General features: G+C 39.9%; 1 protein-coding gene across 1 annotated transcript; it reads left to right on the forward strand.

The window, feature by feature from the left end:
- Positions 1-1,075: 1,075 nt before the first annotated feature.
- On the forward strand, positions 1,076-16,654 carry aifm1 (apoptosis inducing factor mitochondrion associated 1). Its single transcript, XM_031730680.2, has 18 exons — positions 1,076-1,430; positions 2,263-2,393; positions 3,977-4,097; positions 4,212-4,235; positions 4,630-4,737; positions 5,713-5,834; positions 5,942-6,072; positions 6,990-7,080; positions 7,257-7,341; positions 7,416-7,492; positions 7,786-7,894; positions 8,002-8,109; positions 8,199-8,287; positions 8,378-8,518; positions 9,773-9,915; positions 14,668-14,792; positions 14,891-15,078; positions 15,163-16,654. The coding sequence occupies exons 1-18, from the start codon at positions 1,343-1,345 to the stop codon at positions 15,232-15,234; spliced, it is 1,953 nt and encodes a 650-aa protein (XP_031586540.1). The 5' UTR covers positions 1,076-1,342; the 3' UTR covers positions 15,235-16,654.
- The last annotated feature ends 402 nt before the right edge of the window (positions 16,655-17,056 follow it).

Genomic DNA, 17,056 nt, shown 5'->3' on the forward strand with positions numbered 1-17,056 from the left:
TGCCCTGGAAAAGAAGCCCCAGCAGCAGCTGCACTTCCTCCGTGTCCTGAGGAAGAACAACCTGGACCAGAAGCTGCTGCTGGCCATCCACTGCTCCTCAGCATGCTCTCCTACTGCCCGGGTGTTTGGTACATAGGGACCACAACTGAGAACAGGAAGGCCAGAACTGTAATTAACACTGCCCAAAAATGGAGGCCATTGCCAGATCCTCCTGTCTCAGGAAAACCAGGGCTATCACACGTCAACCCTTGCACCCCACCCACCACCTGTTTGAGCCGCTGCCCTCTGGTCAATCAGGTCCTACACCTCCAGACTCACAAACAGCTTCTTGCCCTGGGCCATTCGGACTGTAAACAAACACTATCTCCTCACACCCACCCTTGCCCCCGCCTACTCACCCACCAATCTGAGTAACAGTCTTCACTTAGGCCACTCATACACAGACAGTATTCAGACCAAGTCTTTTTCTCTGCACTACTTCCAACTTGTTATCTAATCTGTACCTTACTCTTATTTTTGTACATATTTCTCCTGTTTGTTATTCATTCCTGCTGTCTTACTATTTATATTTTATTTTGGCACAGTTGGCGTGGAGCACCCACAATTTCGTTGAACAGTGACAATAAAGGGCTATTCTATTCTATTCTATTCTATTCAACCACCAGAGGGTGATAAAACTAATTTCTAGAAATCTAGCCTACCACTCGTAAATTATGACAGTAAAAATTCAATGAAGATTTATTTATATAACTTACAATAAACCTTCATACATTCATTACAGCACATTATATTAAAAAGATTTTTATTTCTTGAAATTCTTTAAGTCATTAACTGCGTTAATAATATATAAATGATATTCATTAATATGTTTAAATGTGTTTTGCATGAATACACAACCTCATTTTGTGTTTTCATAACTTAAAACCGTTTTTCAACATTTTACTGTAGTATTACTTTAAATGACATGCAGGGGGCAGCAGTAAACTCTGACTGCAGTTGTTTTAAGAAAGGAACAAGAAGGGGGTTCGAGCAGTTACCAAAGAGCCTTGAATGAAAGAGTTCAGTGTAGCTGCTACTTGCGATAACAGAGTTGCTGTCATTCATGTCAGGAGCGACGCCATCTTTCTTCTTCTTCTTTTTTAGGGGCGACCAATCTTAGGCGTCTTTACAGTCTTTACAATTACCCATCATTCCCCAGAAACGTATGACCTGTCCCTGGCCTTGGTGTGTGGTGCCGTGCAGCTAGTTGTCAGTGTCTGCAGGCTGTTGGAATTAAATTAAGGGTAAACCGGCTTGTGTTTTTATCCGACAAGTCTGCGAGTAAACCGGGAGCTGAGCCACAATGCTGAAATGTAGGACTGTGTGGAAAAAGCTCGCTCCTTTGGCTAGAACTTCATCAACTCTGTGCCGGCAGAATGTGAGAAAAGCAGGTAAGTATCTAGTTACAGTAACTTGTCTTCCTGTTAGCTGACCTCGATTTGATCATGCACTGCCTGGAGCATGATATTACACAGCAGCAATACATTAACCCACAGGGGGGTAGCCCTGTTAGCTTAGCGCACGTAAACTTCAGCGACCTTTGGATGGTTATTAGAAAGCTAACTCAGCTAATTAGCAAACGTTAACGACGCAAGATGCCATTTCAGTAACGAGCTAACTTAAACTGGATCTCATTTCATTGATCGAAGCGCCAACGTTAACTGATAACGCCAGCAAGCATGTTTTTCACGTGTCTAGTGCTGGTACAGGTGTTACACCATGTTCTGTGCCCGTTTACGCTTTGCAGCGTATGCAAGGGCCCAGTGTTGGATTTGAATCATGGGGTCTTGCAGTCTCTGATGACCCAGAAAGGATAAGCCCAGTGCTGTGCAGTATGTAGGTTGCTAGAATGTACATTGATGATCATTGTTCTTCATAATAATATGTCACGTTATATTTATTACTCTTAGAGTGGAAAAACACCTGCAACACAAATCAGACAGGTTTGCCATTGCCTCTATTTTATGGAAAAGTAATTTAAGGCGCTTTCCTAAACCCCAGAGGTGTGATGAGGGCAAGCACAGGAGCATATATTTCCTCAGTCCTTTTCCACTGTCAACATCCACAGATCTATTAAGCGTGTATTAAACAGGTAGCTACTTGGCAATTTTTTTTTATTAGAAGCAGGACTGAACCCTGATTTAGTAACGTTTGTGAACATAATTAGGAGTGCTGTAGCTTTGATCGGTGTTTAATCATGTGTGTGTTTGTTTACTGTTTCAGGTTTGAACAATGGCAGAATACCAACACACGTACCCACAGCTCACATGTCCAGTGGGCTGCCAGGGGGAGGTGGGGATAATCTAAAGTATGCCCTCCTGGTTGGAGCAGCCTCCATTGGTGGCGTGGCATATGTGAGTAAGCTTAGTTTATCATCATAGAGAGAGTGTGCAAATTTATTAATTGGAGCAATGATTTTCCCCCCTTTTCTTGGGGTTTATTTCTGTAAATTGAACATTAAGGGCTGAGCAATATGGACAAAAGAAAAACAAATCTATATTTTTATGCTGAATGCAAATACAAGATATTTACAAGGCCTGCATATCTCTGTATTTTATATGGTAAATGGACTGATTATTATATAGCGGTTTTCTACTCTGACAGAACACTCAAACCGCTTTATACAACATGCCACATTCACCCATTAACATCCATTCACATCCATTCACACAAGCACATTATTTCATAGGCAGTGTTAAAAGCCGCTGGTTTATGTTCTGTTAGGTAGGGATGGTTCAGTTTCTTTGAAGTAAGCCTGTATGAGGTTCAGATCCACAGGAGTAAAAACTAAAATCCATGTACTGCTGTGGACACAGTCAGCAGCGACATGAATTTTAGCCACCTGAAAGTACAGCTTTCACTGAAAAAGAAATGAAGCTGTTACTCTCCACCAGATTCCATTAACAAAAATAGTAATTTTACTTCACACAAGACAGGAGTTATTTGACCACTGCTGCAATGGCTGCTTTGTTAGTTTGTGTTATTGTGAGACTTTGAATTTTTAGTCGATGAGTTTTGATCCCACATAACACATTACAACACTTAATTCACGCAGTGTGACCTCCAACTTTTGTTTTCTGTGAAATAAAAGTTGTTGTTTTTGTCAACAGAGTCTGGTGTTTTTGAAAAGAACATGTTTTTGTAGTGTGTCATCTTAACAAATCAGACCTTTTGATTGTTTTCACAGATGCATTAAGTTAATGTATACTTTAGGACTATAAGTTATTAGTTGTTGGCTTTACTTAAGCTTGTTTGAATAACGGAGCAGTTATATGGATAGATTTAAAAATAAATAAATAAATAAATCAGTATAACAACCGTGATGGGAGTGTAGTGATTAAGCCTGTCACCTCCAGCAGATTCTGACAGCCAGCTGGGCCCTTCCTGTGTGGAGTTTGCATTTTCTCGACCAGTGTGGGTTCTCTGTGGGTACTCTGGCTCCCTCCCACAGTCCAAAGACATGCATGTTGGGTTATTTAGTGATTTTAATTTGTCTGTAGGTGTCGATATGAGCACGCACGCGTGTGTGCGGTTGTCTGTCTCTGTGCCAGCTCTGCGATAGACTGGTGACCTGTTTGGCTTGTAACTCGCCTGATACCCTCTGTGAGATGGGATATACTCCACTGCCCCAGCATATCCCAGATTGTGCATGTAATTAAGAAAATGGTTGCATGGCTATATCACCCAGTCCTAGTTTAAAGGCCTCAACCTGGAGGTAAAGATAGATTTTTCCATTTGGAAATCAGTGTTGATAAGTGGATGCACTCATTTTTCAGCTTGCATCCACAAAATCCTCCCTGCCTGTTTGCTCATACTCATGACTGAAAGATAACCGTTGACACCAGATCTGACTGGCAAAATTGGACAGCTTGACAAAATGACGCAATCATTGAAGTTGTCAGTGACTAAACTTAGTCCATTTTTCTGTTTTTTACAGGCGTACCATACTATGAAAGGAGACCAGCAAAGATATCAGGCGCGTATCACTGAACTTTCGTCCAGATCACAAAAAGCAGCTGCCAAAGAATCAGTCACACCCATCCAGCCCCAGCCTCCCGGTGAGCAGCTTTTAGAAATGTTGGTTAATAAGACAACTTTCACCTTTACTGTTAACCTCTGAGAAATTTCTGAATTTCACTTTTTGATTTTTTTTTTTTTTTTTTGTCCATTAGCTGTAGAAAACACTGAGACAAAAGGTGAGTGATTTCTTTGCCATGTCTGTGTAGTCGGTTACTGATCAAACTCCACTTATGTTAATAACTAATAGGAAGTAAAGCTGTTTAACCTTGACACATTTAAACAGATCTCCTCCAGGCCTCTTAAGCGCAGCACTTAAATGCTGTTCGCAGTGACACCTTTTTAAAGGAATTTGTGTTTTTTAAAGGTGTTAGAAGAGCCTTTTAATCAGCTGACTCCATAGCGCATGGTTTAGCTTCGTCTTTATTTTTGAGACTTTAAAACAAACTGTTACAGACTGTACTTGAATTGGAGACTGTTTTAAATCAGTCACTTAACCACAAACCAGACTGTCTCTTGCTCCATATGCTGAATGTTACTCAAAGTTATTTTTAACTGTGTGTTCTCTCGCAGCCACCACTGAGCCAAAACCTGAAGCAGCTCCTTCATCCCAGGAGCCAAGCCCTCCAGCATCAGGCACTGAAGCAGTAGCCACCAGTGAAACAACCGAACTGCCTCCAGGTTGTCTGCATACTTTTTTTTTTTTTTTTTCCCTCTTCATCTACCATGCATGTTTAGCAATATAAAAAAATCTAGAGCATGCAATGCTTTCTATGCTTGGGTATTAGAAATGATGACACCAACTGGCAAAAGCAGGTCAGTGCAAGCAGGCAGGCAGCAAAACAAATTTCCAAGTGTTAAAAATATGTTGTTGGATTTGTTAAATTGAGATGATGTGTTTTAGAACAGAGATTCTTTGCGTGCTTTTTTTTTGTGCATACTGTCTATATTGAAAAGCTGAGAATTTTACAATTGATACCTCATTTACTGCCATAAGTAAGATTAAAAACAGCCCCAGATAAAATGGCCACGAAGATACCATTCAGAGATGCACCGACGAAACCGGTGAGGGAGTGGAATCAACAGATTTCCATAATCCTGGCCAAACCAGTGGCCACTATATGTTTCATGCAAACACAGCATGCACATGGTGACATGCACACTTGCAGCCACATATTAACCCTTAAGAGCCCAGACCCATGTTTTACCGTCATAAAAACTATGGGAGTGTCAATTTTGAAACATTAACAGAAACTATCCTCAATGTGTAAAGGGGCGGTGACACCTGTGTCACTGTGGGTTCTTAAGGGTTAACATGTTAGCATGGAGGCTTCTCACTGTTAGTGAAGACAAAAAGTCTGCCAAGGTAAATTGAGTGACGACCCCCAAATCAGACACTTAAATCACCCTCAGCCAGCTGAATGTGGACACTTTAAAGAAGCTAAAATAAAAAAAGCAAAATAGGCTAAAACGAATTCTCTAGAGAATCTTTTTCCTTCAGTGATTAGTTTAGTTTTTAAAGTACATTTAGTGTATCAGCATGCTTAACTGGTCTCCATTCATTATCTGTGGAAAAATAATCAGTTACTCTTAGCCTCTTTTGTCTTACTTTCACTCTGACTTGTGCTTGCTGTTCCTCTTCCGTCTGAAAATCAGCCGTGGGCTCCACACCTGCCTCTCTCAAGTTGCCCTCACATGCCCCCTATCTCCTCCTTGGTGGAGGTACTGCCTCTTTTGCTGCTGCTCGGTCTATTCGAGCCAGAGACCCCGGTGCCAAGGTCAGTAAAGCCCCCATGTTCACTTTGAATTCCCTTTGTTACTTGTTTAGTTGTACCTGAATTTGGCAAATATGAGACTGTTTGTTTGTTTGTTCTTTTACTGCCAGGTACTAATTGTGACTGATGAGCCAGACCTTCCATATATGAGACCTCCTCTTTCTAAAGAGCTGTGGTTCTCTGATGATCCCAGTGTAACAGAAACTCTGCGCTTCAAACAATGGAATGGAAAAGAAAGGAGGTGTGTTTGGTCTATTTAACCTTAGTGCTCTCAGTTCTTTTGTCTCAGCATCTGTCTGTCCTTGGCCATGTCTTGCCACATTATTGAAAAATTCAAGCTTCCTCTGGCACTATTGTTCACATGGGACTGGAGTCTCTCCTAGCTGACTTAAGGCGAGAAGCAGGGTTAACCCCAGACAGGTTGCCAGTCTATCACAGCGCTAACACAGAGAACCAGTCAAGGTTTCATTCACACGTACTTCAGATAGGAAATAACCAGTGAACCTAACAGGCCTGTTTTTGGACTGTGGGAGGAAGCTGGAGTACCCCGAGAGAGCCCACACAGGCAGAGAACATGCAAACTCCACACAGACAGGCCCCAGCAAGCTTAGATGTTCAATCCCAGAACCTTCTAGCTGTGAGGCGACAGTACTAATCACTGCACTGTCACCCAGATTTAGCCTAAAGAGACGTCTTTAGGCTCAGTGTGCAACAAAATGTTTGGAACAGTTAACGGTTAAAATGTGCTGTTATAATAATGTGCTATTGTATACCAAACTTGTATCCATGGCTTGTTTATAAATGCCTGCCTATAATTCATTATTTCAACATTGTTCGGTCTGAAATGCAGTCATTCTGATCTTTAAAATTTGCAGGAACACTGAGACATCCCTGCTGATCTTACTTATAAAATTTCGGTTGTTACTAACGTCTCTATTTTATTGCTGTTTCCCTTTAATAAATGTTAATCCCAAACAAATCTTGCACACTTTCTGCACTGCAGTTTCTCTACAAAAAGGTGATAGACGGTGCTTTTTTTTTTAAAGAAAACCTTGTATTGTCGTAACAAACTGAATGTGTACTCTATAAACATTTCTGAGAAACTTTTTTCTTTTTCAGTGGTTCAGTCATTTTAATACTTTTGTATTTATTTGCTAGCATCTACTTCCAGCCGCCGTCATTCTACATTAACCCAGAAGAGCTGGATAGTGTAGAAAATGGAGGAGTGGCTGTTCTCACTGGAAAAAAGGTGGATTTATGGTTTTCTTTCCTAAGTCTCCATAATTTTATTCAGTATATGAAAGCTGTTTAGTGAAGTATTCAGACCAGAAGTAATTATATTGACAGATTTGCAAGCATTATGTGTTATGATGTCTAAACCTGGAAAGCAGAAGTTATTCATGAGGTATATTTAATTTTTTATAGGTGGTTCACATGGATGTGAGAGGAAACAAAGTAAAACTGGACGATGACACTGAGATTTCATACGACAAGTGCTTGATTGCTACAGGTAAACTCCCTTGTTTTATTTCTTGTCTGCTTTTATCACTTAAACCTGGTGGAAGCTAATTTTATCTTTCTCAGGTGGCGTGCCAAGAAATCTCCAAGTCATTGAAAGAGCAGGAGAGGAAGTGATGAAGAGGACCACTTTGTTCCGCAAGGTCAGTGTGTAGCCACAAGGGGGTGGCAGAGATGTTTCACTCTAACCATCTGTGGCTGATAGTATGTATATACAGCTTGTTGGAGTGAGTATTAAGGCATACCATGAAGGAAATATTAACTATTTTAAAATGAAAAAAAAAGGTTGTCTGAATTTAGATTTTTTTTTTTTTGTCTTTTTTGATTTAATTAATTACAAGCCCGTTGAGATTTTCCAGACAGAAGTCTTACTGTGTGTTACATAAAAAATCTGACTGTTGCTCTAAATTCAGTTTTATTTTTGTTTTTCCCACAGATTGAGGACTTCAGATCTCTGGATAAGGTCTCGAGGAATGTAAAATCCATCACCATCATCGGAGGTGGCTTCTTGGGCAGCGAGCTGGCTTGTGCCCTTGGCAGGAGATGTAAGACCAGATGACAAGCTGAGAAACTAGCAGAGTGGATAAGAACGCTGATGTTCAGCAGAAGTAACTCTTTTCTTAGTTGTTGTACTTCCTCTTTCTCTTTTTAGCTACTGAGTCAGATCTGGAGGTGATACAGATGTTCCCTGAGAAGGGTAACATGGGAAAAGTGCTACCCGAGTATCTGAGCAACTGGACAACAGAAAAAGTCAAGAAAGGTCCAACTTTATTTCATATAAGTCTCCAAAGACAAAAAAATGTTCTTTATGTGTCTCATTATTTCATGATTTCTTGTCTGTTTCTGTAGAGGGTGTAAAGGTTCTTTCAGAAGCTTTGGTGAAGTCTGTGACCTACAAAGATGACAAATTAGAAATCCATCTAAAGGATGGTAGATTGGTAGGTTCAGATTTCTACACAATCTCGGCCAAAATCAGGACATTGAATGTATTTATAAGCTGCTGATTATCTATCGTTTTATTTTTGTAGGTGAAAACTGATCACATTGTTACAGCTGTTGGCCTAGAGCCAAATGTTGACCTTGCTAAGTCAGGTGGTCTGGAGGTGGACTCTGACTTTGGTGGCTACCGGGTAAATGCAGAGCTGCAAGCGAGGTCCAATATTTGGGTGGTAAGTTAATGTTTATATGATGTTTCTGCTAACAAGATCCTGAAGAGTTGTGATTAAAAATCCCTCTTTAAAAGTCATCTTGCAAAAAGTAGTTCTTGTGCTGTGCCTTGCTGGTTTGCCTTTAAAATACCAGAAAATGCTGAGTAATTTAGTTAAAGTCACTGTTGTGGAAACTTCAAACCTGTGGGAATGTCATAACTTAATTATTATCCCATTGTGCTCATACCTCTAGTTTCACTGATCATTTTGGACACAGGAATAATTGTTATCGCTTCTTTTAACCAAAACCACCACATTTTTACCAACCAGTGCACAATGATGATTTTGTCTTCTTTTTGATTAAAGCACCCTCTTCAGGCTCAATCAAGTCATAGTCCTTAGGGCTGTTCGATATAACGATATATATCGGATGACGATATAAAAACGTCTATCGTTTCATTTTACGCTATCGTTTGTTTCGTGGTGTCGCAAAATAAACTGTTTACGGCAATATTTTTTCATTATTTTGATGGTCACTGTAGTGGCTATATTAATTTCCTAAAGTTCTCTCTTTCTCTTATATTTAATATAACCACACTACAGACCGACAAGCGCTTGTTTTTATGCGTTGTCGTTAGCAACAACGACGGTAAAACCACCGCATGTCTGCTTGTTTATGTTCCACATAAACCTTTCACAATAAAGCTCAAGATCCTGTTGAGACTTTTCAAAATAAACTGAATCACGTGAAAGATGCAGAGTATTTACGGATGAGAAGCAAAAAAGAGCCGTCAGGTGCTAAAAAATAAACCTTAGACTCAAACGTTAGAACAGGCTTTTCCCCGCAGCACGCCGTGTAATAAATACTCACAAAGAAAACAGCGGCCGTTACAACCTATGTCTAAAAATGTATAGTTTCATGCATCAGTTAAAACACTGGACTCCAGGTACGCGACGCCCAGCTGGAAACACTTCACGCAAGTCGAGCTGCCTGAGATTCACAGAATTTACAGAAAATGTTACATTTTTGTGATTTATATTGTTATCGGACGATAGATGTCTTAATATCGGGATATGAGATTTTGGTCATATCGCACAGCCCTAATAGTCCTAATATAAAACAGTGTAATTAAAATTGTAGTGTAATGCCAATGTCCTATTTTGAGTGTAATGTTGTGTTTTAGGAAAAAATATTGTCAGTGCCTGTTAACATGAAATAAAAACTGCATAATCTAAGCCATATGGCATGTTCCCAATCCCTTCTTGTTGATGTAGGCAGGAGATGCTGCGTGTTTCTATGATATCAGACTAGGTCGCAGACGTGTGGAGCACCACGATCACGCTGTTGTGAGTGGTAGACTAGCTGGGGAGAACATGACGGGAGCCAACAAACCCTACTGGCATCAGTCCATGTTCTGGTAGGTATCAGACTTTTGTTTACTACTTCTACTTACTATGGGCTATAAAGTCTTTTATTTTTCCCTCACCCTCCCCAAATGAGACCTGTGGATGCAAACCATGAAAACTTCTTTTAAGTGGAAATGAAGGAAAGAGTTTGTGAAGGCGAGAACAGTCTTAATTTTTGATTGCACTGAATGCATTTAACTCAGAGAGCATGTGCAGTAGTGCAAGGGACTCCGATGTAATCCTTTTAGAGGTCAGATCAGCGTACATGATTTCTTTGAAGTCTTGAAAACCATTAACCATTAAAATATTTAAAATGTCCTTAGGAGACATTAAATCCATCCCGAGAGAGACTTTAAACCCCTGAAGAGTCTGTTCATCAGAATTCAATAAAAAATAAATAATACCATCTTGCAATAAAATGCTTTATATTTGCCTCACTAACTATGCGTGCATATATGAAAATGTGCCCCACTGCCTTCCTCAGCTGCTTGCCTCACTTTTTTGGTGTGTGCTGATCCACCCCACTGAACTTTCTTACACAGATGAGAAAAAGCCAGTGTTTGAATTATAAATCAGGAGGTCCTGATCAAGACAGGGTACTGTTCCAGCAGGTCAAGGGAGACAAGGTCACAGAGCGCATGAGAAACAACATCAACAGTTTCTGGAGCACTGTGGGCAATGGCTCCTTGTTTAAAACTGAAACTGTCACCACAAACAGCATTTTGACAGATTCACACGTGGTGCTTTTATTATACTTACAGAATATAATGAAGGCAACATTGTCTTCACTTAACTTTTCTCTCCTCTGCTTCATTGTCTGTTTTACTGTGACACACATGCTAAAACAGCGAGCAGAAAATCCTTACACTGAGCTGAAATGAAATAATGAAAGGCACAATGGGTGAAAAAAACATTCAGCTTGCCCACGTCATCAGGCAGCTTCCAATATGTTGCTAATGGTGATGGGATTGATTCCTTTGGTTACCTGTGGAGAACAACAATTGTTCACTGAGATCACTGCTGATGTCTCTTCTTGCCATTGTGTAACGCACACCTGATTGCTCCAGACAAGCAAACTGCTAAAACCTGTGCACATGGTGTAACATGTGATTGATTCATTTTCATCTGAGGTTGTATTTAAATCATTTTAGAACCTTGTAAGTAAGACCTATAATTGCTTATTTCCTAATAGGTAAAACTCGTGTATGAAACAGCTGGTTAACAAAGTTAAATATTTGATTTAAAGCTTAAAAACAATCAAACTTTATGGCCTTGGACATGCATATGTTAGACATTATAAATAAGATCACAGTAGGACTCCAGATATTAAGGGAGTTATGAAAAATTTAAGTACAGTGTGGAATGCAACTCTCAGGACCCAGATGAATGTTGTGAATACGTGTTGCTAGCAGCTAGTGAAATGTGACACACTGTTGAAACATGGGTTCACTCCAGTCCAGGAAAAAATACACATTCGTCCAACTACCACAGCTCCATTAACTAGTCTTTCATGTTTAAATAATTATAAAGTATAGTCAGTAACTTTTGAAAAGTTTGTCTGTTTATGCTCAAATGCTGCATGTAAAATATAAAGAGACGTGCCAACAGATTCCCTATAAATATCAATGAAGCATAGTTCTGGCCGGCTCTGCAGTTTCGTACAAGCTCTCTGTGCAACCTTGCAATTTGTCAAGGTCAGGTGACTCTGACATCACTTCAGGTCATGAGCTATCTTAAAACTCATCAGGCAGCAGCGGTGGGGGTTTGTCACTGAAGATTACAGCCCTCAGCTGTGCTCGCATTTCAGATGGGAGCTGTGTGAGGTATATAAACATACACACAGTGTTCAGGAAGCTGTTTTGACGGTAAAGTTTTAAAAAGCTGGCATTTGTTTCACTTCAGCAGAACTACTTCCAACAGAGATGTGAGGAAAATGTTCTTGGCATAGAAATCCTAGGTCACACTTCTTGGCACAAAATGACTGTGTCTAGTTTAATTATACAGTGGTGCTCCAAAGTTTGTATATCCTCTAAAACTTGACCAGATTTTAGCACAAATTTTAAAAGTAGATTTAAAAAAAAAAAGAAAAAGCTGAATTTACAAATCAGACAAATGTCAAATCTAGTTATTAATTATTGAGAGAAATTGTGTATTGTAGCATATCTGTGAGGAGGGGGAGGCGATGTGAACATTGAGGAATATCGGTTAATGTGAATGTTAAATTACAGTCAAGAGTTGCCAGACAGTAGGATAGCAGTCAGATGTGAGAGGGCTTCTTCTTTTATATTTGTAAATAATAATTTTCCTTGAATATCTGTTGGAGTGAGACAATAGCATAAGCTGACTGGGAGCTTACAATGGAACAAGTAACTAAATGTGTTTCTTGCAATGGTTAATGTTCATGAGTCAGAAGATTATCGAGCAGTAGGTGTGTGTGTGTGTGTGTGTGTGTGGCAGGGTTGCAGGGTCTCTCACCCCAACCGGTCGCAGCAGACGGCCGCCCCTCCCTGAGCCTGGTTCTGCTGGAGGTTTCCTCCTGTTAAAAAGGGAGTCTTTCCTTCCCACTGTTGCCAAAGTGCTTGCTCATAGGGGGTCATATGATTGTTGGGTTTTTCTCTGTATCTATTATTGTACGATCTACTGTACAATATAAAGCGCCTTGAGGCGACTGTTGTTGTGATTTGGCGCTATATAAATAAAATTGAATTGAAAATTGAAATTGAATTGAAGCTGTTTTTCTTCAAAGATGTTACTGGAGCTCGTCTGATTGCTAAAGATCACAAGGAGGAGTCAGAAGGCTGTTTGAAATGCTTGTATCAGACCAAAATAAAACTTAGAGGTTTAAACAAGCTTGCTTCTGGAGGAAGGGGAACGGTGCATTGCACCATAATGCCCATCATGGCTTGGGACTGTGCCAGAACGGCTTTCCATCAGAGCAATGAATTCTGTATTCTTCCGGGAAATTCTGAAGGCAAAGGTCAGGAGATCTGCCTGTGAACCGAATCTCAGCTGAAAGTGGGTCACGCATCAAGATGACGACACACGGAGCACACAAGTTATTGTACCAAGAATAGTTGGAGAGTAATAAAGCTTTGTATGGCTGAGTTACAGTTCTGACCTTAATCCACCAGAAATGATGGAGGAAGGCAGCAGTTCATGTAAGGAAAGCTACCGACATCCCAGAATAGAAGCTGTTCTTTACGGAAGAATGGGCGAAAATTCCTCCAAGCCGATGTCATGGACCAATCAACAGTTTTTGTAAACATTTTGTTGCTGTTATTTCTGCACAAGAGAGTCACACCAAATACTGCAGGCAGGCAGGCAGGCAGGGCTACACTTTTACACATACTAATATTGAATCATTCCCCCCAGACATGGGAAGTTAAATACATTTAAGTTACGTAAATACTTCAATACAATTTTCAAGTATCTGTACTTACTTAAAGTAGATACCTGGAAGAGTATCTCCCTAGATTTCTAAACGAATATCTGTAATTTCTACTCCTTACATTTCAAAAGAGACTTGTTACTTTTGGTTTAAAGTAACAAGGGAAGTTACTATTTTGGTACTGCCGCTGCACGTGTCCATAAGTTGCGGTACTTCGGCATCTAGCTAGCCCTGCAGAAGAGGAGCGAGCATAAAGGGAGTGGTGTTTTTTTAAGTGTCAGGTAATTTCAAATGCAGTTCAACAAACGGCAAACACACAAACTATTTGTGTGCAGTTTGTCGCACAGTGTGTTGCTAGCTAAAGGTTCAGCTGCTGTATTTCACAGGAAGAGAAAAGAAAGGGCTAACTTCACTCAGGGATGGAGAAAGATAAGAAAGACAGGACAGGAGAGGAAGAAGTGAGGTTAGATTTAAAGGTAAGGACCTCTCAGTGGGATTTAAGAAACTGGAAATCTAAAGCTTATATGCAAGTCCTCATGTTTTTAAATTAGATACTGGGTCTGTACATGTGACAATGTTTTTTCATATTGTGAAACATGCTGAAAATTAAACTGATTTAGACTTGCTGCTATTTCAAGGACTGGAGTTCTCGGTAGAAATTATATTAGAGTTATGACGATGAGTTATGATTCTTTTCCCTACTAAATTGGCCATTACAGCCAATTTTAGTGTTCCCCCACCTGCTGAATCCCACTTTAACTCACGACTGTACACATTTTCCTATTTAGAGGCAGAGTCACCCTCTACAATGAAGGCAAAATAATATATATTTTTATTTTCCTTGTTTTTCTTCAGAATCAAGCTGAGTACAATTAGAAGAAAATAGACTAAAGATTTTTATTTCCATCTACTGATATTATTTTATCATTTTGTTAATATAGCACAAGGTTCAATCAGCTTTGCAGAAGAATAGAAACGTCCTCCAAAGAGCTATTTTTACTTTCTTACTTTGAGGCTGTACTTTTTTACTTTTACTTGAGTAAAAAAGTTGAATCAGTACTTTCTTACAGTACTAGAGTATTTTCTAACGGTAATATTTGTACTTCTACTTAAATACAGAGTGTCTGTACTTTTGCCAACACTGCCCCTCCCACCTCCAAACATGATCTGTTTAAATACATAATTAAATACAATATGTTAATCTACATGCTTGTAGAATCAGATATCAGATCAGTTTTAAACTTAATCTTTCAAGCCCCACTTTGAAAACACATGAGACATTTTGTACAAAGAACTACTAAATGTTATGCATGATTTCTGACTTTGTTCTCAACTACATGTGGTAATGCAGTAAATCACGTGTACCTTCTTACAGGAGTGATCTGGGTCCTGATGTAGGCTACGAGGCTATCGGGATTGTTGACAGCAGCCTACCAACAGTAGGCGTGTTTGCTAAAGCCACTGCCAAGGATACGCCTAAAGCTGCTACAGAAGAGTCAGGTAGGAGCAGTCAACCTTTTCCTTCAAGCAAAGAGAGAAAAAAAAGGATTTTGAGGACAAAGGGTCAGACAGAGTCTGTGTTCTCAAATCTGCGGCAGGAACTGGGATCCGCTCAGAAAGTGAAACGGAGGACACAGCCACCAGCGCGGTGGCCTCTGTGACACCTGCTCCTGTCGTGGAGAACAAAGACGACTATGGCAAAGGAGTCATCTTCTACCTAAGAGACAAAGTGGTGGTGGGCATTATCCTGTGGAACGTGTTTAACAGAATGCCCGTTGCAAGGAAGGTAAGTGCTGCCGTTTTGTTTTGTGTCATCAAGAGCAAAATATCCGTTCGGTTGTTGTAAAAAGTTTATTTCTGTTATTCATAGATCATCAAGGATGGAGAAGAGCACGCAGATCTGAACGAAGTGGCCAAGCTGTTCAACATCCACGAGGATTAAGACTGTGGGGACGACAAACGTGCACGGGAGGGAGTGGGGCTTCATGTGACAGCTGAACTCTGGGACTCATTGCCACATTCTCTAAGACACAACTGGTCACACATAACAAATGAGGATCAATGTAAATTATGTTGGTGAAATATTTTCATATTTGGAATTTATATCTGTTGCGCTTGTTTTTACTTTTTGGTTGGCTTGTTTTTCCTCCTTTTAGGAGAAGTCTCTGTGTTATCTTTCTGCTGTCACCAAACTCTCGTGATTGCTTATCTGCATTCCCCCCCACCAGGCTGCAAATGTTGCACATGGGTCGTAGTTTCCTTCGGTGTGATCAAAGCAGCTTGTTCAGAGGAGAAAAAAAAAGCTGCAATAAAAGCTATTTTTAAATCACTCATCTCTGTATTTTCAGTTGTGCTTTTAGAAAAACGACACTGACAGCCGAGAAGTTTACCTCCATTCGGAGCTTTGATTGTTTTGACGGTAGTTAAAGTCTGTGTGCTTCATCTTAATCTGAACCACTGGAGCATCAGTGTGTGCTGCTTGCTACATTTGCTATGGTTATGCATGTGGGCTATAGTGATTTGACCACAGATCAAAAGCACTTATTTATCGTTTCAAATGGGAAAAGCCAGCCTGTATAAAAAGCACCTGACCACTCCATTTAACAGTGTGTCGGTAGTATGATTTAATGAAGTTAATCCAGTTCGCAGTCCAGCGAAATATCACTAAAATGAAGCTTGGCCTACTTTTCTTGTCCAGAGGTAAAAATGCGCACGCATACAGAATTTTTTATTTATTTATTTTTCTTTACTCAGGGCTTCTTGTTATTAGGGAGGCATTCATGTTTTATATTCCAACACATTTCTTATCCAATTTGACACTGTGGGCTCCAGAGTGGAGTGGAGAATGGCCTTTTCAAGTGTGAGGCAAACACGTGCAGCCATTACGTCCCATCGCTTTCTCTGACATTAATTTTACATGAGGAAATGGCTGAGCTTGCCCCCTCTCTATGTGGAGGAACAAATATGAGTTTCCGCATTTATATGTGAATTTGTGTGGCAGTTTGTAGATGAAATAATTAGACCAGAAACTTTTAACAGCAGTGCTAAAGATGAATCCCCTCTGGATGCGTGCTGACACAGAGATGTGTTGCATTGGAATTAATAGGAACTTTATGCCTTTATCTTATTTCCCTTCTGCGTGTAACAACAATCATGCCAACTTGGCAGTTACCTCTCTGTTCTCCTACTCAATTTGAGGCCCATTCAGTGCTGATGTTATGTGGTTTTGTAAATTGATGGCAATAAAAATACAGTTTCACTAAAAATATCTTTGAACAACCTGATTCTAAAAGGAAGATGGAAGGGTCATTTTAATGTAAAGGTTCTCCTCCTTTGTTATTAAAATACAGTTTTCAGGCTTATTTACATGCCTCTTTAAAGTTTTTTAAAATGTGGGTTAAGCACCGGCAGAGCTGTGTTCATCTAGAAATTAAAGAAAAAAAAACATATATGTGTTTAACTTTTATAATTAGATCTGTTTAATAGAAGTGCTTATAAGCAGTACAGTTTGAATCCCAAATATTTGAAAGTGCAGATCTGAGGCTGCGTCGAAGACCATCATGGGGGCAACTCTGCTGTAAAAATGCTGCTGTCCCTTTAAAAATTCTTGCAGTAATTCCTCCAGCATGCATATGGCCATAAAAAAGAGATAAAGCTTGAAGTCATCCACACAAACAGAGGCAGGGGAAGGAGAAAAAAAAAAGTTCCCTTGGATTTTGAATTATAGAGCAGCACCTTCCTGTATTTTACACCTGCAGAGAGGG

This window comes from Oreochromis aureus, linkage group 10 (assembly GCF_013358895.1).
Source record: "Oreochromis aureus strain Israel breed Guangdong linkage group 10, ZZ_aureus, whole genome shotgun sequence".
In the NCBI taxonomy this organism is placed as follows: domain Eukaryota; kingdom Metazoa; phylum Chordata; class Actinopteri; order Cichliformes; family Cichlidae; genus Oreochromis; species Oreochromis aureus.

Bases quoted from the DNA above. Each gene is read 5' to 3' on its own strand.
- aifm1 (XM_031730680.2), top strand. From the start codon at position 1,343: ATGCTGAAATGTAGGACTGTGTGGAAAAAGCTCGCTCCTTTGGCTAGA. The intron at 2,394-3,976 runs GTGAGTAAGCTT...TGTTTTTTACAG, and splicing joins CCATTGGTGGCGTGGCATAT to GCGTACCATACTATGAAAGG. The intron at 7,081-7,256 runs GTGGATTTATGG...AATTTTTTATAG, and splicing joins CTGTTCTCACTGGAAAAAAG to GTGGTTCACATGGATGTGAG.